The sequence below is a fragment of the Camelus bactrianus genome, chromosome 22 (assembly GCF_048773025.1).
Source record: "Camelus bactrianus isolate YW-2024 breed Bactrian camel chromosome 22, ASM4877302v1, whole genome shotgun sequence".
Classification (NCBI taxonomy): Eukaryota; Metazoa; Chordata; class Mammalia; order Artiodactyla; family Camelidae; genus Camelus; species Camelus bactrianus.
The window spans coordinates 4,968,947-4,992,099 of record NC_133560.1 but is presented as its reverse complement, the minus strand read 5'-3'; the positions used below and the strand labels follow the sequence as shown (position 1 = coordinate 4,992,099).

At 37.3% G+C, this 23,153-nt stretch overlaps 1 protein-coding gene across 6 annotated transcripts in view; it reads left to right on the top strand.

The window, feature by feature from the left end:
• LOC141574628 (ankyrin repeat domain-containing protein 26-like) overlaps positions 1 to 23,153 on the top strand; it is a 55,924-nt gene that overhangs the window by 2,294 nt on the left and 30,477 nt on the right. For 4 of the 6 annotated variants that reach the window (XM_074350085.1, XM_074350083.1, XM_074350081.1 and 1 more), the window contains exons 4-17: positions 2,088 to 2,191; positions 3,493 to 3,630; positions 5,076 to 5,158; positions 7,241 to 7,393; positions 7,997 to 8,048; positions 8,429 to 8,498; positions 10,898 to 10,958; positions 11,046 to 11,233; positions 12,739 to 12,865; positions 13,276 to 13,337; positions 15,819 to 15,912; positions 18,358 to 18,386; positions 18,574 to 18,646; positions 22,270 to 22,343. In XM_074350085.1, the coding sequence (XP_074206186.1) occupies positions 2,088 to 2,191; positions 3,493 to 3,630; positions 5,076 to 5,158; positions 7,241 to 7,393; positions 7,997 to 8,048; positions 8,429 to 8,498; positions 10,898 to 10,958; positions 11,046 to 11,233; positions 12,739 to 12,865; positions 13,276 to 13,337; positions 15,819 to 15,912; positions 18,358 to 18,386; positions 18,574 to 18,646; positions 22,270 to 22,343 (1,308 nt within the window). The remainder of the gene's footprint in view (positions 1 to 2,087; positions 2,192 to 3,492; positions 3,631 to 5,075; positions 5,159 to 7,240; positions 7,394 to 7,996; positions 8,049 to 8,428; positions 8,499 to 10,897; positions 10,959 to 11,045; positions 11,234 to 12,738; positions 12,866 to 13,275; positions 13,338 to 15,818; positions 15,913 to 18,357; positions 18,387 to 18,573; positions 18,647 to 22,269; positions 22,344 to 23,153) is intronic. The other 2 variants (XM_074350082.1, XM_074350086.1) reach the window with 2 other exon arrangements.

Here is a 23,153-nt window from a genome sequence, read left to right as displayed (position 1 = left end):
AATATTACTGGCAATATCTATTGCCTTGAAGAATAGCTCCTTTTCCCTTCTAACCGCTGATCATTCAGTGGCACTCAGACAGTCTTAGAAACTTTGTTGTGAGGGATTCAATAAGTAGAGTCGGACCCTTCAAAGATTTTGCACCTTTTGTTCCCATGCAGGTCATTAGGTCAACAGGGTTTTTCTGATTGCAGTAATAGGAAATCATGAACCTTCTTTTGGTTAAAGCTGTGTGACAGACTCTTGCAATACATCTGTTAGATTCACTGAGCCCTAGCATAATCAAGATGACAGTTTTTTCAAAATTAATGTCTAGTTGATTTACAGTGTTGTGACAGTTTCTGGTGTACAGCAAAGTGATTCTATTATATATATATATATATCCAGTTATATATATGTATATTCTTACTTAGTTATATATATTCTTACTCAGTCATATATATATACATATATATATTCATATTTTTTCCATTATGGTTTATTACAGGATATTGAGTATAGTTCCTTGTAGTATATACAGTAGGACCTTGTTCATCTATTTTATATATAGTAGTTTCTTTCTGCTAGTCCAAAACTGCTAATTTATTCTTCTCCCACCCCCTTTCCCCTTTGGTAACCATCAGTTTGTTTTCTATGTCTGTGAGTCTATTTCTGTTTTATAAATAAGTTCATTTGTATCATATTTTAGAGTCCACATATCAAGTGATATCCTGTGGGATCTGTCTTTCACTTTCTGACTTACCTCACTCAGTATGATAATCTCTAGTTCCTTCCATGTTGCTGCAAATGGCATTACTCCTTTTTTATGGCTGAGTTGTTTTCCATTATATATAAGTATACCATGGAAGATGGCAGTTTTAAACATCAAGACCCATGACATTAGTAACAAATTGGAATTGTTTTAATAATTTAGTTTTGGCCGTCTTATGAACTAATTATCCACTTGATTAACAATCAGGGAGAATTAGATACAGGTAGATTGTAGTTTTAGTAGGCATTGGAAAAATTCTTGAAGTGGGCCTTATGAGTGTTAATCACAATTTTTAGTACATGTTGGGGCCAAGTGTTTTTGTGTGTAAGACATATGATTCTAAAGAAAGGCAAGGTTTTACATACAAATACTTGATTTATACCCAACTGTTTGGAAACACAGCAAACATAAAAACACAAGTGGGCTATAGACTAAACGTGGCCCTGGTTATGTTCAGTTTGCCTCCACACACTGAGTCAACATTTAAAATTTAGGAGACTTGTGCCAGAATCTGCACTTCAGAACTTCTCCTAAAGAATCAAATCTGGTCCCCCTTGAGCCCAGGCTCCTGTGCGGTCTGCCCTGCAGAGGTGGCCCCTTCTCGGTGGGGCGTGTGTTCTCCGGTTTGCTGTCCTCACCTGGGACCTTCACTTACTCGGGCCACCTATGTTGCCTCTGTAAGCATTTGAATTTACAATTCCTGTTGTATATTTTGATAAATATTTCAAGATTTTAAAAGCAGTCTATATTAATTTATAGTCCACTTCATATTTTATAATAATCCCTTAAGAGTGAGATGGAATTTTTCAAATTAGAATTTATAAGTTGGTTTAAGAAAAACTTTTTCTTTACATGCAAATAATCATATACCCATTGGAATGTCTGCAAGCTTTATGAGATTAGTCATAGTTGTAACTGGATAGGTTATGCATGTTGCAAACAGTATGGTATCTTTCTCCTCAGCGTGGCTCCTTAGAAGTGTAGTTGATTCAGTAGCTGAATGTCTCTCTCTGGAGCAGTGTTTAGAGTGTCGGGAGTAAGTAGTTGAGCAGTAAGGTAACTAGAGAATGCCTGACACATGCTGCAATAGAAGCGCAGGTTCTTGGAACCAGCAAATGTCTGAAGTGAGTTTCAGAGAGTGACTTCACAGGGAAGCTTTCGAGGAAGTCAAGGAGGAACCTTTTAAAGAGAAGGGGCACAGAGGGGCAAGGAGGAAGGGGCTACTTGTTATTTACTTTATAGTATATGTTTAAGTTCAGAGACTTAAGTTTTTAAATTCAGTTTTGAAATTTATATGTAATTTTGTACATTATCAACTATTTTTACTATTTTACAGTATAACTTCACACCATTTTTACTCGCCATCAGGGAGAACAAAGAAATGGTCAGATTTTTGATTGAGAACGGGGCAAATATACATGCAGTTGACAAGGCGGAAAGGTACAATAGTGTGTTCTCTCTCTCTCTGTCTTTTTTTTTAAAATCTTAATTCTTAAGTAGTAACAGCCAATCAGAAAGATTAACTTAATAAGAAGAGGATTAACTTGGAATCAACACATCATCAGTCAGGTAGAAAAGCAATTATTCTGCCTGGTGTCACAAAGAACGGTATGTAGCAGGACTCATCTTCCTTTATGATAGTGACTGATGTCATTTGCATCCTGATTTTTTTGGTCATATGATCTTACAATAGTTCAGGGATTTCATTTTAGTTTTATTAGTATGGACTCTAATTTTAATTTAACTTATGAGGCAGTGTTGAATTTCTTCACTCTTTTATAATTTTTTTAACCTCTATTTGGTATATATTTGTTTCTTAAAAGATGCATATTAAACAGAGAGGAGTTTGTTTTGTCTTTTGGATGATTCTGCTTTAAATTACTTCCTTTGAAGGATACTGATGTTATTAGGTTATCACTAAGTGAGTATCACTAAGAGTAACTATGACCAGATACTGTGGGCTCATCAGTTTTTATCCTTTTTCACTTCTAGTACATTTTGATGTTTTTCTTTTTAATTGATAATGGTAGAAGGAAGAAAAATAGCTCTAATTATTGAATAAACATTCCCTTTAAAGAAGACAATTCATTGGTGGATGGTAAAGAGGAAGGAGCTGGGCTTTAGAGTCAGATGAGGTTGAATTCCCAGCTCTCCTGCTGGTCAGGTGTGTTACCTGGGGGACATGATTTATTATCAACAAATATACTTCCTGACACGTAAAGGAGGGTCGTAGTACATCCTTCAAGGGCGGTTGTGCTTAAGAAAGACCATGCGTAGACTGTTCAGGTTAGTGCCGGGCACATGCTTCTCAGCGTGGTTAACTGCAGCCGTGACTATTTTTATTGCCGTTTTTATTCATGTTACTGTTTTCGGCCTGCAAACAGCTTCTCCTTACCTGACCTCTAGCTGATTTTAAAGTATTATATTTTAGACTAGGGAAGAAAAGGGGAATCCTTTATTTAAATCTTTACCTGCTTCAGATAAGTGACCTCAGCATCCTTTCTTGTCCATCAGAGGACTTGAATTTAGCCACTTCTACTGTGTGCTACCCAAGTAGGACAGGAGGCTTCTTTTTTGTCCCTCCGTTTTGGCCTTGGAGGTGATTTGCAAAGATGAGCACTCGAGCATGTAAATGGTCAGTTCTCCAGGGGTGGGCAGGATATTAACTTGGTAAAACAGATCAGATTAACTGTTTAAGTTAAGCTAACTAAGTTCCTAAGGGTGAAGCTGTCTCTTTTTAGATCAGCGCTCATGCTTGCTGTGTTTCATGACTCACCGGACATAGTCAAGCTGCTTCTTCAGAAGCGTGTTAATGCCGATTCTCGAGATTTACACGGAATGTCTGCTGAAAGATATGCTTGTCGTAATGGTTTTAAACAGTAAGTGTTTACATTAAAATGCCAGTTATCTCTAAACTGAGGTTGAAAATGACCTAACTGTTCCTTGTTACATGACAGGTGAGAGTTCCTAGTTGGGAGCAGGCACTTTGGGGATGGCAGTGAGACCCTCCCCATCACCAGCTGGAAACCAGCAAAAGGCCAGACTAGTGAGATGGAGCAGTGGGCACAGGGTTCTTTATCTCAGGGTTTGTAAGACCTTTATCCTTAGGGTCCTACTGGTCTCCATTTCATCCCAGTGTAACCCCTATGCATGGGGTACAAATAATGTCACATATCTGATTTTTCTAACTAGTTATTTGGGTCTTGAAATGTTTAGTAGAGCAGAAAATCCTGTATTTTCCTTTGGGGACTTTCTTCTATAATCTTCCTCTTGAATTTTCCAAGAACCGAAGGGATTCCCTAAGAGCACAGTGACAATCCTCTCCCACAAGGCATTGGGGCAGGGCGAGGGCATTCTAATCGTTCTCTTGTTTCCCTTGATTCTGTTGCTGCAGTGTTGGCACTAAAACTGGTTTTAACAGGATCTCCTCGGCAGCTGGGTCTGGGGTCTGGATGTTGCTCTCTAAAGACCTTTAATAAAATTTTAAGAGAAGAAAAGGAAAAAGAAACTGGTCCTGCAGTCGGGTCATGACTGACCTCTGCTCCCGGGATGCCTGTGCTGATCCAGTTTCCGCGGTCTTCGTGGCGATGGACACGTAAACTTCAGCGTGACAGCTTGTTTAGTTCTCATACATATGCTTGTATGAGGTCATATATTTATAAATAAATGTAGCTACAAGTTATATAGTAGCTGAGGTGCCCTGAATTATAAAGCACGAAGGACAGCTAATCACTGTAATTTGTAACATTTTCTGAAAACTGCCGCATTTAAATGTTACACCTATGAAAAAAACACACATTGGGTTTTATTTGGGATTCTCAAATAGTTCCAGCATTAAAGTTCAAGAACAAATTATTCCATTCTTCCTCTATTTCTCTGAGCATCTGGGGGATACATTATCTCACTAAATCTTCATAATATTCTTATGAGTATTAATAACTAACTGTCTGACAGTAAGATCCCAGTTTTATAAAGGAAGCTTTGAGCTGAAGAGAAGCACTTTTTCCAGGAACAAATAGCTGTTGGTTATAGAGCTGGGACTTCTGAGTTTGAGATACTTTCCGTATGTCAGGCTTGCTCTAGTTTACTGAGCTGTACTGCCCTCAGTTTATGACTACTTCACCTTACCTTTTTTTCCTTTTTAACTATACATCCTAAATTTAAAAGTGTAGATTGTACAAATTTGAAGTATATGGGACAATTGAAGTTTTGATATTACCTCTGATACTGTCTGAAATGATCTAAGAATTTAATATACTTGGCAATTGTTTTTCATATTAGTATTCAAGTAGTAATATTTATTTATCACATTTTTTATACATAGCCTTTACCAACTGATTGTCGACTACAGAGACGGAAAGATACCAACTACTCCCCCTCAAAACAGCGACCTAGGACAGAGTTCTGGTAATAAGTTACTCTTCTTGGGCCCACCATAGATGCGGAAGTAAGAGTGAGGAAGTTTTGATAATGAAAGAGCAGTGAAAAAAGCCAGTGTGTAAATTTCATGTGTGTTTTTATTTTTTCATTAATTTTTTCTTAATGGCTAGTATTCAGAATTACTTAAGAAGTTAATTGTAGGTAATTAAAATCTGAGACAGTATTGTCTGAAAAGAAATTCATTTATTTAATCATGGCCCCTGAAATCCCATATTATATCTTTGTGTAAATAAGAAAAATAGGTTTTTAACTTTGTTGTACGTTTCCTGTAACATTATAACAAGTTGGCCTTGTTACAGAACTGGATCTTTAATTTTTACAGCAAATGGATCACAGCAGGTAAATGAATGCTAGTTATTGAATAGTGATTAGCCTCACTAAAAAGTGATTGTCTTTAAAACTGGGAGCTCAGCAATACCTTCCTGGTGCTGTAAACAAATGGCCAACAATTAGAGCTGCACAGCTGGGCCAGTGTGCAGCATACTAATAAGAGATTGTTTTTTAAAGATACCTAGTGATAGGGCAGAAGTCAGAAAAGCAGTGCCTTGTTGAGAAGCACTGGTTACTTTTCACATCATTACACCACCAAGGTCTCTCTCTCTCACCAATTTCATTCCTCAGAAGTGCAAACAGAATGAGATATGTTGACTTCATGAGTCAGATGTTTTCTTTTTGGGGGATACTTGTCATGAAACTGTATTTTGTTAGAACAAGATTTTCTATTGCCATTAGTTAAAGGATTGTTATATACATACTCAAATAGCACAACTCAGGACTCAACAAATTGTAAAAAAGAGCACAGAAGTGCTTCACATAAAAAAAAAAAAAAAAAAAAAAAAAAAAGACTGTGTTGCCTAGATGTGACCCCTAGCGTGCTGTTCAGTATGAACTGTATGAGGGCACCTTTAACTTTGTAGACCTTGATCAAGCAAAGAACTTCTGCTGTAAGAAATACAAAGATGGAAAAGACAGAGTTTTGGTCTTCAAGGTGCTCATAACACAGTAGAGTTGTCCAATGGTTAATGCCTGTATATTTTTTAAACAGGATTTTCAAAGAAAACATTCTTATCTGTTAATTCACCCACTCAACAGATGACTATCAAGTGTCTTTTAGGTACTAAGCACCACTCTGACGTTGCAGAATGCAAACAGATCAAAAGCACAGCTCCTGGCCTCCGGGAGCTTGTTACTGTCATCCTCATTTTTATGATTTACTCTACTTTATTCTGTGCTTACTGTGTCCCAGAGCCCATGAGGACTTTGTAACTGTCTTTACGTATTTTTTATTGGTATTTAATATTTACCAAATAGTTTTAAGTCGATGTTGAGGAAAGAAGTTTTTTAAAAGTGGGTAGGATGTCAGGTTAGCCACGCAGAGTGAGTAGAAGTTTGCCAGGGAAGGAGGCAGAAGGGCAGTGTTTGGTGGGTGGAACATCTTTGAAGATTACATTTGGCAGAGAGGACAGCGGTGCAAAGGCTAAGATGTGCCAGTGAACTTTGCGGGATCTGTGAGTTTCATTTTGTTGGTGCAGGAAGGATGCTGTAGGAATGGTTGGGAACGAGGTGACTACCTAGCTCAGGCGCGCTTCTGAAAGCCTTTCTAGTACTATAGAAAGGAGTAGGTCTGCTGTAGACCTTGGGAAATCTGTCAGAATGCTTTTAACTGCAAATAATAATAGGAGACCTAAGTAACAGTAGCTACAGCAACAGGAGTCAGGATTGTTTAGAAGGTTCGGTGATGTCATCAGGATCCCAGATGATGTCCCTCTTTCAGCTGTGAGGCTGCCGGTGTTTGATGTCGCCTTTCCTGGTCTGCTGATTAGCAGCAGCTCCAAGCATCATAGTCTCACATGACCGTATCCGCAGGCGAGGAGGGCTGCTTCTCTGCATGTTTTCTGTTAACTAGTAAGAAAACAGAGAAGCTTCCAGTAGACTTCCCCTAGCATCTTATTGGCTGGGCTACATCGCATGCTCATTCCTAAAGCAGCCACTGCGAAAGGAAATGCAGTTACTGTGATGACTGTAGAATAATCATTTCTCTTTTTGCAGCTAAGGAGAGCTTACCTTCTTCGCATGCTGGGGCAGAAAATGTCCAAGAAAAGTTGCAATTGTCCAGCAAGGACAACGAAGAAGAAACGGTTGTCAAGTTGGGAACCAGAAATGGCAGCTACATGGATTCACTGAAGAATGTTGAGCAGAAGAGTAAGATTTGATTTGAGTCTTAGGGTTTCCTGTTATGGCATAAAGCAGGGATGCACAAGCTTTTTCTACAAAGGGCCAGAGAGTCAGTATTTTAGGCCATGTGTCTGTCATGTCTACTCGTGTCTGCCATTGCAGTGTGAAAGCAGCCCTAGACCGTATGTGAGCGAATAGGGATGACTGTGCTCAGATAACAGGAGGTTGACAAAGCCAAATGGCAGGGTGGGTTTGTCCAATGGGTATCGTGCAGAAATACCATGCTGTGTGAGCTGGACGTTGTCAGTTTATGATACTGATTCTACTAACGATTATCATTCTTTTGTGAGTCTCATAAAGTTTGGTTGGGATTTTGGTCCTTGTAAACAGCAGTTCACTTGAAGATCTCAAATTTGGATAAACACCCTTTTTTTGATAAATATAAAGGAGGGGAAGTGGTTTTTATGCATTAATTACCTACCAGGAGTATACTCAGTATTCACTCAAGTGTGTAGTCTCCAGGTGTGGTCCCAAAGGAATGCTTTTTAACAGAACATTGGTCTTATACTTTTAATATTCTGTATTTTCCTATTGCTGATATAAACTCTATTTTACTTTCTTCTTTAATAGAGATTTTAGTGACTAAGTTTGCACCGAGGTTTGAAGACATCTCTGTAAGCCGGTAGGATTTTATGGATTTTTAAAAGTTACATGTTGACTAAGGGAACACAGAGAAAAGAAACAAGGCTTGTTGAGTGTCCTCCTTCTCTGGGTTAGACACCATATTATATACTTCACATTTGTTACCTCATACAGTCACCACAACAGCTTTGCAGAGTAGCTGTGCTGTTATAGCTTACTTCTAGTTAATTAGGCAACTAGTTTAAGGAGGTTGACTAGTTGACCCATGATTCCATGGTTAACAAGTAGTTGACCTGTGACTTAACCATCAGGCAGCCTGGCTCCCAAATCTGCTTTCTCATCCCTCAGCATAGACTTGTGTGACTTGTTTGTTTGAAGAAATGAACTCACTCATTTTTGATGTGTATTTTTGCTCCAAAGTATTTCACCCAAACATGATGTTGATGATTCACGGCCTCCATCAGATGGTAACTTAGATCTTGCTCCCAAGGTAAAGTGTTTTCTTGTGAAATTAATTTTTCTGCTCTGAATTTAGTTTTGTGTAGTATTTACTCTTAAAATTTAGCAGTGTTCTGCCTATCATTGTTTTATGTTTGTATTAGAAAGTTGGTCAGAGTACTTACTGTGATCATCATGGACTCTTCCTGGGGCCTTTCAGTTACAAAACTACATAGCATGTATCTTTTTTTTTTCCCCTTGGACACTTGTTATTTTGGTATCAGAGAGTTGTGAGGAAAGAGGTGTTTTGTTTGTTTGTTTGTTTGTTTTTACTTTATTTCTATCTCTGGTTCTGCATTAAGACTAAAATAATAGTTGGAATTATAGAAATTTAGAAATTAAAATTGTTCCTCAAAATCCATATTATAAAGAGATTCCTCTGTGTTTTCTAAACTATCCCATTACGAGTATATTCATAACTCTGCATCTAATTGAAGAATACATGTTTTCCCTAAAATAACAGCCAGCCAGCCAGCTCTAAAAGTAGACTCTTAATAACAACCATGTGGTGAAACCTACTTCAGAACTCTTTTGTATTATAGTTTTAAAAAGTATGTCCAGTCCTCGTGTCCCATTCTAAAATTTCAAGTTTCAGACATTTTGTAGTATAGTTATTTACATAGTCACTTTATAGCCCCTGCATCAGTATACACCGCTGGAGATTAGGGAACGTAATTGTGCATTTCCTGGAGCACCTAGAATAAGGTCTTAAATGTAAGAAGCATTTTAGTATTTTTTGAATGTGAATGCATGAAGAGACATGGAATTCTGCATCATGCTGCAGGTAATATAACATGCACACTCTATCATAATGAAATCTATTTGATGATACAGGTAATATAATATGCATACTATGTCATAGTGAAATCTATTTGAATTCTAAAAACATGACTTAAATTTCTATTCCCTTTGTTTAGGTTGTAAATTCAGTTGTTATGAGAGGAAATATGTCATAAATGCCGAGGAAATAGATAAGAAGTATATGATAAATAGGAAAAGGTTACAGTCTGTTTTTCAGTATCCACCAACTGTGAGCTTAGAATTTGAGATGAAAACTTTTTAACCTTCTTTTAGCCCCGTCTCATGTTCCATTAAATATATCTTTTCAAGCTATATATTATTCTTAGAATCCTGATTACCAGTTCTTTGTCTAGGTGGAAAGCTGATGTGTTAGGAACTTTCTAAAATCTATTTTTCTCTCTCTCTAGTAATAATTTGCAGCGTTCAGGTAGTGAGAGACGACCATGTTCAATTGAGTGGCTTAGAGTGACAAGATTTAACTCTTACTTATAGTGGTATTTACAAACAGTTGTAGAGTAATACAGGTCAGCGTTATTGGGGATACACTATGAACAAAGGCCTTTGTTTTATATATCATATATTTTGATATTTTTATAAAATTTGCTGAAGAATAATATATATATACTTGCATATATAACTTACATATTTTTATATATATAATAAAAAGGTAAAACAGAGGCTTTCACTCATCGTATGTCCCTAACAATACTGATACATCACTGATCTATTATATATAAATGCTGAAATATATATATTTCTCCACATGCCTTGTTATACTTACATTTTGCTTTTTTTCTTGCCTTAAGTTTGTACTTGACTAGTCATGTCTCATTTTTTCTTTTCTTCCTCCTCCCCACTTTTTTTTTTAATGGTTTGCCCCAAACCTAATATTTCTTTGCAGAAAACACTTCTTCAGTGTGTGTTCTTTCAGTCCATCTCACTCTGCCTCTGTGAACATATTTAGTGACAGCTTTCTGTTTACTATGTGTGTGGCTTTCACTCATGAGTCATTGCCCCTCAGAATTACTTTTGTTCTTATTCCTCTTAGAAGTAGCTGAATTTGAACAATCATTTGTCTTTAGCTTTTTGGCGAATGGAATAGAAGTAGCTTATACTGTTTGCTGTTCTAACTCATCCAAATAAGATACTGCTAAAAAGTGAACTCTCATATTTCCCCCATGAGAGATCATTCACACATATATAAATCATGCAAGCACATTTCAAAATATAACAATTACTTTAAATTTCTTAATGTTAGTTTTTTCAATAGGACTCTAAACTATCAGGCATAAGTTTTTGTTCTAGATCATTTTGGTCAAGAAAGTCATCTAATGGATACCATAGTGTTTGTATAATAATCAATGAGGGGTAAAGAAAGTAACATTTTGGGACCCCTGAGATCATCTCTCATAATCCTCACCCCATGAGAAGATGTAGGTTGGTAAATGACAGACCCAGGACTTGAATCCATGTCTGAATGACTCCAAAGCCAGTGCTCTTTGTGTTAGATCATCTAGGAATGGGGAATGTTATAGTTACTTTATTCAATTTCATATTTGTTGTTCTTAAAGCTGTTACTTTCTTCTCCAGAAAGTCCGGCATCCAAGATCCGCAAAGCCAATTCAGGCCTGGGGAGAACCCATGATAAACAGTAAGTTATTTGAAGACTGTCTTTCTGTGTTTTCACTGATTAGAAATTATAGATAATTTCATCTGCCATACCTTGTTTTCACTACAGCAGAGGCAAAAGATGGTGTTTTGAAACCAGGAACTGGCACCTTCTTTGAGGACGATAATTCTAATAGTGAAAATGAAGATGCGGTTAGAACCGTTTCTCAACCATCAACTGAAGTTTCAGGCTTTTCTCATCCTGCCTTCCCAGCACCGGAACCTCTCACGTCTTCAGCAGTCCTTGGTGTTACAGAGGTAAGTCGTTTTGTTTTTAACTTTTCCTTCCTGTGCTTTTTCACTTACCATCCCCCTGATTCTCATGGGGATGAAAAGGATCCTACACAGAAATGGAAGTCCTCAAGATCACAATAGAAATATCACAATATCACAGTGTGATAACAAGAGAGGTACATGTGCAGGACTGAGATTTGTAAAGGTTGGTGGCAATAAACAGTTCTCAAGTATGCCCTTAAGAAAAGAAATAAGAAAGCAACTGGAAAGAGCAGCTTGGATGAATATGAAGATGGGCAGGGGTACAAAGGGGAAGGATTCATCTCATAAGGACAAGATGAATATAAAGATAAGTGAGTGTCAAAATGAGAGAGATGATTATACAGACACAGCAGAAATAGTGGGGTTAAGTGAGAGCAGGAACTCCATAGTACAAATTATGAGAGAAATCATCTCAAATTCAAATTAAGAGAAGGAAAAGTCAGGTCATGGAAAAAAGTGCTCAGACTCTTCTGAAGGACATGTAGCTGATTTTATGAACAACAGAAAGAAAATTTGATCCTCACCTTTTGTCTTTTTGGTTATAGAAGTTTGTTTTTTAACTCAAATGTAGTTGATGTACAGTATTGTATGAGTTACAGGTGTGCAGTAAAGTGATTTGGTTATAAATATATGTATATATCTGATTCTTTTTCTTTCTTTTCCATTATAGTTTTTTGTGAGATATTGAATATAGTTCCCTATGGAAGTTAGTTTTTTTTTTTTTAACATTTTTTATTGATTTATAATCATTTTACAATCTTGTGTCAAGTTCCAGTGTTCAGCACAATTTTTCAGTCATTCATGGACATATACACACTCATTGTCACATTTTTTTCTCTGTGAGTTATCATAACATTTTGTGTATATTTCCCTGTGCTATACAGTGTAATCTTGTTTATCTATTCTACAATTTTGAAATCCCAGGAAGTTAGTTTTAACTTCGTTATTTCTTTTTTTAGGTAGCCTCACATTTAAATTAATGAAGTGATGTCTTATATTTAATCCAGCAAATTTTGTCTCTCCATTCCGTCCCCAGTAACTGAGTTCTAGTTTTCCATGTGGCTTCTCATGCTGTTTCACACCTCGACCTTTGGCTCCGGCTGCCCTGTTTAGAATCCCCTTCGCATCTGCTCTTTGCACTGGGTCTGTCTTTTAAGACACAGTCTGGTCTTCCCAGCGTTCCCGGAGCTATTGACACGCAGCAAGTCTCTTCTCTCCTTTGTGCCCTTACTGTGTCTGTTCACTGCAGGTGTAGAGCTGTTGAATGATACTTGTCTGTGTTGATTCATTTTCATGTGTCTCTGCCTCCCCTAGAATATAAAGCAGAATCTCTTTTATGTATATTGCCAGCTTCTCCCAGGATAATGCCTATGATTTGATGGATACAGTAAATATATGTTGTCTTCCTGACTGATTGAATGACCAAGTGTAGGAATATGACGTTTTCTCAAGTTGGGTTTTTGTTACATTTTGTTTTGTTTTTATAGGAAGAGGCAACAAAGCCAAAAAGTGGGGGAAAAGAGAACGGCACTCGGACTATTAACAGTGTTCTAAAGGAGCAAGCAGATCATAGCAAATTGATTTCTACTGGTGGAGCACACAAAAGTGACAGAGGTGGGAAGTCAGTGAGCATCTATGGGGTTTCTACTCTGCTTAAAAGCTAGTATGGTTGGAGGGGGGAGGGGATAGCTCAGTGGGAGAGCACACGTTTAGCATGCACGAGGTCCTGGGTTCAATTCCCGGTACCTCCATTAAAAAAAAAAAAAAAACTAGTGTAAAAAATCTGAAGTGTGTAGATCCAAATCTGATATCCATTTCTTCTGAAGTGTTTTTCTTTTGCCATCTTCCTTCATAAATATCCCAACTATGACCAAGTTTTCTTCCAGAAAATGCTTCAACCCTCTGAAATTCTTTCCTGCCACTTTGATTTATTGACATATTCATGAATCAAGATAGACTTACATATATTTAAACGTCCCAGTGGTATGTGTTCTCATTAATGTATCTGTGACTGCATTTTGTAGATGCAACACCAGCATTAAGATTCAAAGAAAAGAAAGATGCAGAATCATCCTGGGTTTTTGAGGTACTGTCTTCTATTATTATTATTTTCAAATATAAGCATTGCGTGATGTTGAAACATAAATGGAGGGATGTTTTGACTTCACTTTCTCACTTTTACATTTGCCCAGCAAAATTTTTTCCTCATTTTAACCCACACTTAGTAAAGTCGTTGTGCTACATGTCATACCACTGCAGAGTGCGCTTCTGTTAATTTTCCAGACTCACCTAATGAAGCTGGTGTATGTAGTGCAAAAGCCAAGGCTTAGAAGTCATAGGGAATCGGTTTGGGTTCTGAAGTTACATTTTCTAAAAACTAAAGAAAATAATTCTTGGTCAGCCTGTGACCAGATGTTTGTTTCTTTGTTATAAATGAATGTGTATAACTCTTAGATTCAGAGAGAAACAGGTTGTACTAAAAAAAAAAAAAAAAAAACCCACAAAAAAACGGTGTTTTTGTTTGTTCGTTTGTTTAACTACTTTGGCCTTGAAAAGACAGTGCCTGCGTCTTGAAAGTATTATTATATTTGGATTGTCAAGTAGATCTGCAGTGAACATTTCAGGAGAAGAAAAGCATGGGGAATAGTAATAAATATGTGGGGTTAAAATACCAGCAGTTTGGTTTCGTGATGTTTTACTGAGGACAGCCCATTTTGGGTAGGGAAAATAGCGTGCACTGAGTACCTTTATGGCGACCGAACTTGAAGGAAGCTAAGTACAGGGTAGTGATGACCTATTGCAAGGTGATAGCCGTGGAGAGAGGTCAGAAGAGCCTGAACTCTTGGATCTCGGCAGGTCCTGTACTTGAAGTCAGCAGATGTGGTAGCACCCTGGTTCGGACCCACTGTGGGATCTTGGAAACACTTGTCTGACTTGTTTGAATGTCAGTGAGCTCGTTCAAAATCATGGTACTGATGCCTACCTCTCAGGTTATGTGTCATGAACAAAAATGTGGTAACAAATGTGAAAACACATTGTCAACTGTAAAGGGTGCTATAGAAATGTAAGAATGATCACAGCGGCCACTAGTGAGTGACCTACTGAAATGTTGAGGACACCTTTTTAAAATCTGAAGGACAATAAAATGGGAAAGTTAGAGCAGGCACGGGGATTTCTCATTTGGCGTATGTTGAGTGTCGGTAGACTATTATCGGAGATCTCCGATAGGTATGTAGTGCTTTGGTACTTGACGCCTTCTGGGGATTTTAGATGTTTTGACCTTAAATAAATTCCTGTTCCTGAACACCAACTAGCACCAGGCAGTTAGACACTGAACGTAGCAGTTGAGGCTGTAGTGGCAGGAACAGAAGAACAACAGGAACCCTGTATCAGGGACAGTAAGTCCTTCACACAAGGAACGTGGAGAGCGTTAGGTTAGACAACAGTGGGGGAGTTTGTAGTTAGGACGGGGGTGGAGGAAGGGTGGAATTTAGGTAGTTAGAAAAGAGCTGAGTGTGACCAAAGCTGCCAGGTGACGGACAGGAAGGAGCCAGTCACACGAAGGTCCAGGGGAGGGATGTTCCAGACAGAGAACAGCGGGTCCCGTCTGCTCATCACTGTGCTCCAGCGTCTTGGAGTGGCCAGGAAGCAGCAAGTGGGTAACTGTCCTTAGAATCACTGTTGTTGTTGTGTGTAGAGAAGAGAATGTGCATGATAAGGGCCTGGCACGTGCAGATGGTCACTAAACAGTGTTCTTATTCTTCCCTAAGTGAAGTAAAGCTTATGGTAGTTCTTTGAAGAGCTGCATAGCTACATTTAAAATTTTTCTGCTGTTAATTTAAACATAAATGTTTTTCTTTCTACTTTGGCACTTTATTCAAGTATTTTTCCTATCAAAAGTTTTATCAAATAATAGATACTGCTAAGCCTTTGTTTACTGAAATGTAGCAGTTTGCACAGTGTTCTGTTAATACTCAGCATGACAGACTCCAAGGCTTCTTTTCATGCCAAGTATGTTATTTTAATGCTAAAAAGCATATCTGTCCTAAGAAACATTTTAAATTTATAGCACGTATACTTATTAAAGAATATATTTAAATATGTATATTTTTAATTTTACTTTTTATTGAAGTGTGGTCAGTTTATAATGTTAGTTTCAAGTGTACTGCAAAGCAATTCAGTTATACATATAAAAATATGTATTTTTTTCTAAATGTCCTCTTCATTTGTCAAGGAATGCAAAATGGAATTCGGTGTTTTGAAGTTAATTCTTTGTTGAAATCTGCATGTAAGTCAGTATTTTGTCTGTGAAAATATTTGCTCTGGCTTTCCATGCTCAGTTTACAGAGTCAAAAGCCAACTGAAGATAAAAGATAGACTTGACCTAGAGTGTATATGAATTTTCTATTTAAATGTTTGGGTTTCCAGGATATGCTTATTTTATTTTTAAGTCTAGTTGCTTTTAAAGTAGGAAATTAAAATAATAATAATAAGGAAACACAGGTATTTTCTTAGAAAGGGATCAGGAAATCTTTATGCAACTCATTATTAATATTAACTTTAACAGAGTATCTCCGAGATTCAACTACCGAACTATGTTGAACATTTATCTGGAACTGCGGGTCTAGGAGAAAAAAATACATTAAATGGACAAGTAGAAAGTAAGCACTGTATTTTATAAAAAAGTCATTTCACAGAATGTTGATTTAAGACATGGATTTGGATCTATTCTCTCAGCCAAAGAAAATCACCTGCTGAACATATAGTGAGTAAAAGAGGAGAAAAGGAAGTAAATTGTATATCTTATCAGGTGTCAGCAACAGATTAAACTAGAATGCTGTTTAAGGAGCTCAGTTGTTAGCTTGCTTTCAAGATGCTCTGTGACCTGAGGAGAGACAGGAAATCAGGAGGAGGGAAGGGGAGGGAGCAAAGAATGAGAGAGGTAGAGAGGAGGGGAGTAAATGAAGGAAAAGGAGGGCGGTTCCCTGGCAGGAGGTGGTAATGTACAATAGTTCTTTGGAAGAAGAAAGAAGAGTGTTTGAAATGAGATGGGTATGAAGTGAGCTTAGCTTCTTCCAGCACCAAAGCTTGTCCAGGGAGCACAGCAGAATGTTCCACTCCCCCATCCCCCTGACCGTTAGAAAGGCAGTGAGGACTGCGTTACCTGATCACACAGAACTGGGTGTACCTGCCGTGGGTGAGCACAGGCGCGTGTGGTCAGCTGTCAGTGTCTGGACCTTCGTGTCATGCAGCGTGTTGCTGCCTTATAGGATGGTGTCTGGTAGGCCAACAGAAGAGAGTGGGAAAGAGGAAGAGAGCAGGGTGCGTTCCGGAGAGGTCAGGGGAGCTGGAGCCTGGTAAAGAGTCCACTGGAAAGTCTGCAACTCCTGTTGCAGCTTTTGGGGAAGTGTTACAGTGAGACACGTGAGGCTGGATTTCAGAAGGATCAGTTAAGTCCCAGTGCTGCAGAAGCAGACTCGGTATAGACCGGAGTTGCTCACATTTTAATCAGTCACCTGGGGACCCAGTGAAAAGTGCACATTCTGAGCAGTGGGTCTGCGTTTCTAACAAGCTCTCAGGTGATGCCCTTGTTGCTGGTCTTCAGATCACGCTCAGAGGGTAGACTTGTGTTCAGGGGAATCTGGAAGAAGAGCCACTGGGGAGTTAAAGACATAACAGCATCAAGGAAAAGCACGATTTTGTTTTTCTTTCTGAGCACGTTCATAGCCAGAGGGAGGCAAAGAGTTGAAGTAGAAATTAGAGGTGTAAGCTACTGCTGCTAAGCAGAGAGGGAAAAGAAGTGGTGGGGATCGTCCATCAAAAGAATAGAAAAGGGGAAGAATTAAGACCACAGATCTAGAGGTACCTTTGAAGAGGAAAGTGAAAGGAAGGAAGAATAAAAGGCCGCAGGTAGGTGATTTTGGAATTGAGGAGGAAACTTGAGAGAACTCCTTTTCGATGGCATCAGTATATTTTGCTTCAGTGCAAGGTTAGATCATTGCCACTCCAGAGAATACTGGAATCAGGAGGGGGCCTAGAATTGGGGTAAACCACAGCCACTCCTCCTATCAGGCTTCAAAGATACATGTTGTATTGGTATTTGTTATTCAAGTGAGATTAATTTGAATATGAAGCATTGGCTGTGTGTGTGTGTTTTTTTTTAATGATACCTAATTTTTTGATAAGATAGCTGTTTCACAAAAATCCTTGTAAGCATTAGCCTGACTTACCAAACCAAACTAATTTTGGAAACAAAAGAAATTAATAGGGTTCATTCCATAAATACTAAAGTTGTTATTTTCAGTAAATACTACACAGGTTTTGAAATATAAAAGACTTTTAATGTCTAATAGTTCTGTGGCAGTTAAATTTTTTTTTTTTGATCACCAGATTTCAATATTGAAAACTCAGTATACACTCTTTCTTGCATGAGTGGATCAAGAAACTTTAATGGCTAGAGGATCCAAGAAATGTACGCAGACCAGTAGCCCATGTGGGTATGGGACAAAATGAATATTTTTATGAACCATTATTCTACAAGTGTGTATCCAAGCTGATCAATTCATATCACTTTCTCTGATGAGAAGTGAATTGCACATTCAAATGAACTGCCATCACAACTGTGGACTTCCTAAATCGCAGGACAGATTGAAGAGCACGATAAGTACTTGTAGACTAATGGTGTCAGTCGCATGAAAGTCGTGCTGCTGCATTTTACCGTCAGCTTTCACATTTGTCTTCTTGGAGCCGTGACTTTTTCCTCTGCTTAAAGATCAGTTTTCTCCTCCTCAGGCAGCGTGTTCACATTTGTACATGTGCATGCTTCTATTTTATAGTCATTTGAAACATAATCGTACTTTTGAGATCTTAACTGCATGTTTTGTTAAACATTTGTTAAAATTCCTGCTCTTTATTCAGTATCTATAATGGATTCATATTTCTGTCTTGTTGCTGTCCTAACTGCCCCTGAAAAACAAAACACTGAAACCTAACGTGTCCATTTCCAAAGCAAGCATGAGGATTGCGCTCAGTACTAACTCTGTGTGAATGGATAGTTGGTTTTCATATTTACATATAATTGATTATGTGTCCCTTTTGGCTTTTAGATTCTACTGAAAAATATCCTCACTTGAAGGTAAAAACTTTTATACTTTTATCTTGAATTTTTTTTTTTTTAATGAGGGTACTTGGAATTTAGCCTAGGACCTCATGCACTGCTAAGCAGGCACTCTGCCACTGAGCTAGACCCTCCCCCCTTGAATTATTACTACAGATTGTATCAAATGTACATTATTAATCAGTTTGTTTCAAAAACCATTCAGCCTGCAGTTGGAGTGAAAGATTCTGTTCCTAATAAAACAAGAGAAATGAAGAATTTACAAACATTCAAATCAGGTAAATTTTGCAATACAAATTTAACTCTGAAATGAAGTACAGTCTTCTTATTCCTAATTCCCTTTACTTTTTTAAATTTAATTGAAAGATGACATATGTAAGGCAGATGTTATTATCAGTATCCATGTTTGAAAAATATATATAAGCATAAGAAATAGATTTTTAAAATGTCAGCTTTGACTCGGATGTTTCTGTTGATGTTGGGAGACACTGAAGTGCTCAGCTTGGAGTCCCTATACTTCTCAGCGATTCTGAGAGATTGATTATTAGGTTCTAAGATTTTTCCAGAGTTTTAAAATGCTTAATTGAATTCTGACCTTTACGCAGGGTAAAGCTTCACTTGCTAACATGTCAGTCATATTTCACTTTAATTATTTCATCTAGTGCTATCACATTGACGATATTTATTGATTTCTGTATTTATTTATTAATGGAGGTCCTAGGGATTGAACCCAGAACCTTGTGCATGCTAAGCATGTGCTCTACCACTGATCTATTTCCCTAGCCCAAAGATCTTAAGCCAACTGGATGTTTTGATTAGCAGAGTGTGTGTGTGTGTGTGTGTGTGTGTGTGTGTGTGTGTGTGTGTGTGTGTGTGGTGTCTTTATTAAAACTGATGGAAGTAATTAGTTGTACCTTAATATTTGGTAGACACGATCTTTTAAAACAATAATCCTAAAAGTTTTGGGGTTTAGGATATTTTTTATAGTATTGAAAATTACTGTGACTTCTGAAGAACTTTTAAGTGGGTTGTATCTATTGATGTTTATTTACTATATTAGAAAATGAAACTGAAAGATTGAAAAAACAAGCACACACAAACATTCCATTAGCCATTAGAGCTATGATGTTATCACATGTCATGTATCTGGAAACCTCCACTGCTCACTTAACGGAGAATGAGAATGAAAATAGCATTCAGTATTATTGTGAAATTAGTTTTGACCTCCTGGACTCCCTAGATGGAGGGAACTTGGGGCTTCAGGGCTTCTCAGGTGACACTTGAGAACTGCTGTTTTAAACAGGGTTCATGGATGTGAAATGATAAAGGGGCCCTTGTGATGAAGTGGGCTTTAAAGTTCACTTCTACATTTCTTGCCCTTTTTTCCTTAACTTGTCTTAAAAAGTTTAAATCTGACAACTTAATTCCCTAAAAAAAGGGAAACATTTCTGTCTCATGGCACTCTGTACTCTTTGGATCTAGTTTGTACCTAGACTTACTCTATTTTTATATGGAAAAAATTAGTCACTCAAGGCTATCCTTAAATTTATGATGTTTATCCAAGGCTTAAGGTAAGAATTCTGAAGATATTGGTACATTGAGGAAAGACTGTCTCGTTGTAATTTAAGTAGTACCATTCAGTAAAAGTTTTCTTAAAGCCCACATCTCTAGGGCACAGTAGTGTCATGCATATTTAAATATCCAGTAAATGGCTGGTTAGACATACATTTTGTTAATGAAAAAATTCATATGTTGAAGAATCATAATTATTTATAAAGCTCTTACGGAATATAGACTGTTTTATAGAGAGTGATGAGTGAATCCAAATAAGTAATACTAGAAAATTAAAAGTAGAAAAAAGACAGTGGTTCCCTATATGAACAGCAATGACATGTAAAGTGCAACCAGCTGGGAAGGAGCAGTGTGTTTGGGGGAGAGGAGGGCGTGGGGCTGCGGGCGGACGTGGGGCTGCTGCTCTGGAAAGAGAATTCATACAAGTTAGTCAAGTTTGTATTGTTATTCACATTCCAATAAGTGGAAACTTTGCTTTCATATTCTTCAGACTGGGATTTTACTAGTTTGAGCCTCAATAATGAGGCTGGTCAAAGAGCCAAGCATTTGAAAGTTGATAAATGTCCTCTGGTATCACAATCAGTGGGCACAAACCAGTCAGCACCCACAGAACTGAGGCAGACGGCCCTAGTAGATAAAGGCCGGATGAATATTGGAGCCGTGTCTCTGCCGGGGAATGCAGCGCTCCGTGGCCTGTGTGAATCACAGCTGCCAGAGAACAGAAGCAGCAAAGAAGGAATAAAACAGCATAGGGAACTAGCCATAGTCTACCTGTGCGTGGCTTTACCATACTCTGACTTTGCAGAAATCACTTTGTGGCATGATCTCCTTTGTGTTTACTCCTTTTGTGCAACCTACAACCAGACAGTATCTTTTGGCATGACATTTACATTCATTCTCTGACCAAAGCAACATATTAAACAGCAAAGAGAATTAGGTGAAAGTAAGTTGGTTCAGACTAGTATTTAGCACACTCCTGAGAGTGGGTAGGAGAGTGATGTCTAGAGCTTTGTGACTAGTTGGGAAACCTAGGTGGACATCCAAAGATTCCCTTCTGAAAATACGGTTTCTTAGCTTTATTTTTATCTAGCTCTGAATTTATAAATATTTGTTACAGCTATATTCCGTGTAACTGAAAAAACACCTCTGCAACTAAATATCGAAATATTTCTAGTATATTCTCTGACTTTCTGTATTTTAGAACTGCCTGTCCCAGCGGTAGCAGCAGACATTGGGAGTTTGCTACACAGGACGTCGTTCTTAACTGTGTCCACATAGTATATCAGCTTGTTTTTTTATTTCTAATGGATTGATAGGTCGAAAAGGATATTGGTTTTTAAGGAGTGCTTTATCACTTAAAAATATTATATGGAATACCAATTCTAATTCTTCTAGGATACCCAGTCTGTTGATTAACTACATCTAACATGTGTTCTACTTTATATACCAATTAATTTAGTGCCTTAATCAGTGATACAATCAGAGCTGTAGTAGTAAGTCATACAATAGTTTCTCTGCTCCTGTTGTTTTATCTTTTCTTTCCTCACCTGTAGAATTAATGTCGTATTTACAAAAGATTCTCAGTTATCTCCTATAGTAGTGACTACAAGCTATAAATCTAAGTTTTTCTAATAAATGCTGTTTATACAAAGATACTTTTAAGAGTTTGTCCTCTACAGCATAGGAGCAAAGAGGACAGACATGTAAAGAAATAGCTTACAGTTCAGCTGGTGAAGATACACTAGAAAAATCTGTGAAGTACCAACGTAGCTCCGAGGTAGGAGATCCCTGTGTCTCCATGGAAAGACAGCTGCAATCAAGGAGGACTTCACAGAGCAGGCTGAGTCTTCAAAGAGGAAAAGGAATTTGTCAGAACAATAGAGGGAAACATTTCAGATTAAGGAAAGATAAAAGCATAAAAAGTAACACTAATTTTGGAAGCCATGAATAACATTGCTCTTGAAGCTTGGTATGTTGTTAAAAAGTACTGTTAGGAGAATAGAGTCTATTGTGCCTTTGTATATTTCTACTGTATTTTTAAATTTTGTTTTATTTCTCTTTGTTTTGTTCATGTCTGGTGAATCAACTTGTGAGTGAAACTTTGAGATGTTTTTATGCCTTTAATCTGGTAACATCTAGTATTTCCCAAATAGTTTGTTGAAGTTTTAGATAATTAGAAGTATTTCTTAAAGAAGTAAATATCCAGCTAAAGATTAAGCTTAATTTAAAGTGTCAATTGATGAAATGTTTTTTATGTTTTTATAAAGATGATGTGTTTTATTTAGCTGTTCTAAGTAGTGAATTTTAACTAAGCATATTCATTTTTCAGCAGGCCTAGACTTACAAAGGGCATCTGAGGAAGAGCAAGAAAGACTTGATGGAAGTGAAAATAGCCACTCACAGGTAAGTAAAAATATAAATTTAAATTTGTTTAATACTGTTTTCTGTGCTTCAATAACACAGTTCAAAAGAAATTGCCTTTCAAACTAGACTTTTAGAGTCAATAAATAATTACTTAATATTTAGTTTTTAATAGCATTCTATCTAATTATTGTTAGGATCTATAATAATTTATAGTTAAACTTTATTGGAATTGAGGCAAAAAACCTTCCTGAATATTGTTTACTTCTTCCTTTTTTATAGCTTCCTCACATGATAAAGAAGGTGATATCAAATATTAAATCATGTGATTAAGCAGTTGAAATTGTAAATATAGCAGTGATGGCCACTGAGTTAGTTTCACGTAAGGAACAGTCATTCCCAGTGGTCCAAAATTAGCAGTTTCAAATTGCAAGTCATTAATGCCAAGATGAAAGATTTCTTCTGTCTTGTGATCTCTATGTAATCGATTTCAGAATCTACAATCAGGGAGAGAATAGGGGTCATAGAGTCAACCCAACTGCCTAGTAAGAGAATCAAACCTTCCAGGACTGGACCTTTGCTGTTAGGGAACAAACAAAACCTTTCTAATTTATTTCATTTCAGGGTAGGAAATCAGTAAATATTATTAAAAATTCTTTTATTCACTCTTCACTAGTGAATGTTAGAGTATAATATAACTCGGTGGATGCGGAGAATACATATTGAGATAGATCACTATCATGGTATGTCGTTTGCATTAAAATTCAGGAATTTGTTCCTCTTTCTGATTGATGTTAGTTGGTTTTGGCACCTAATAACTTACAGTTTGCTTATTCTCCAGTTATTAGTCCA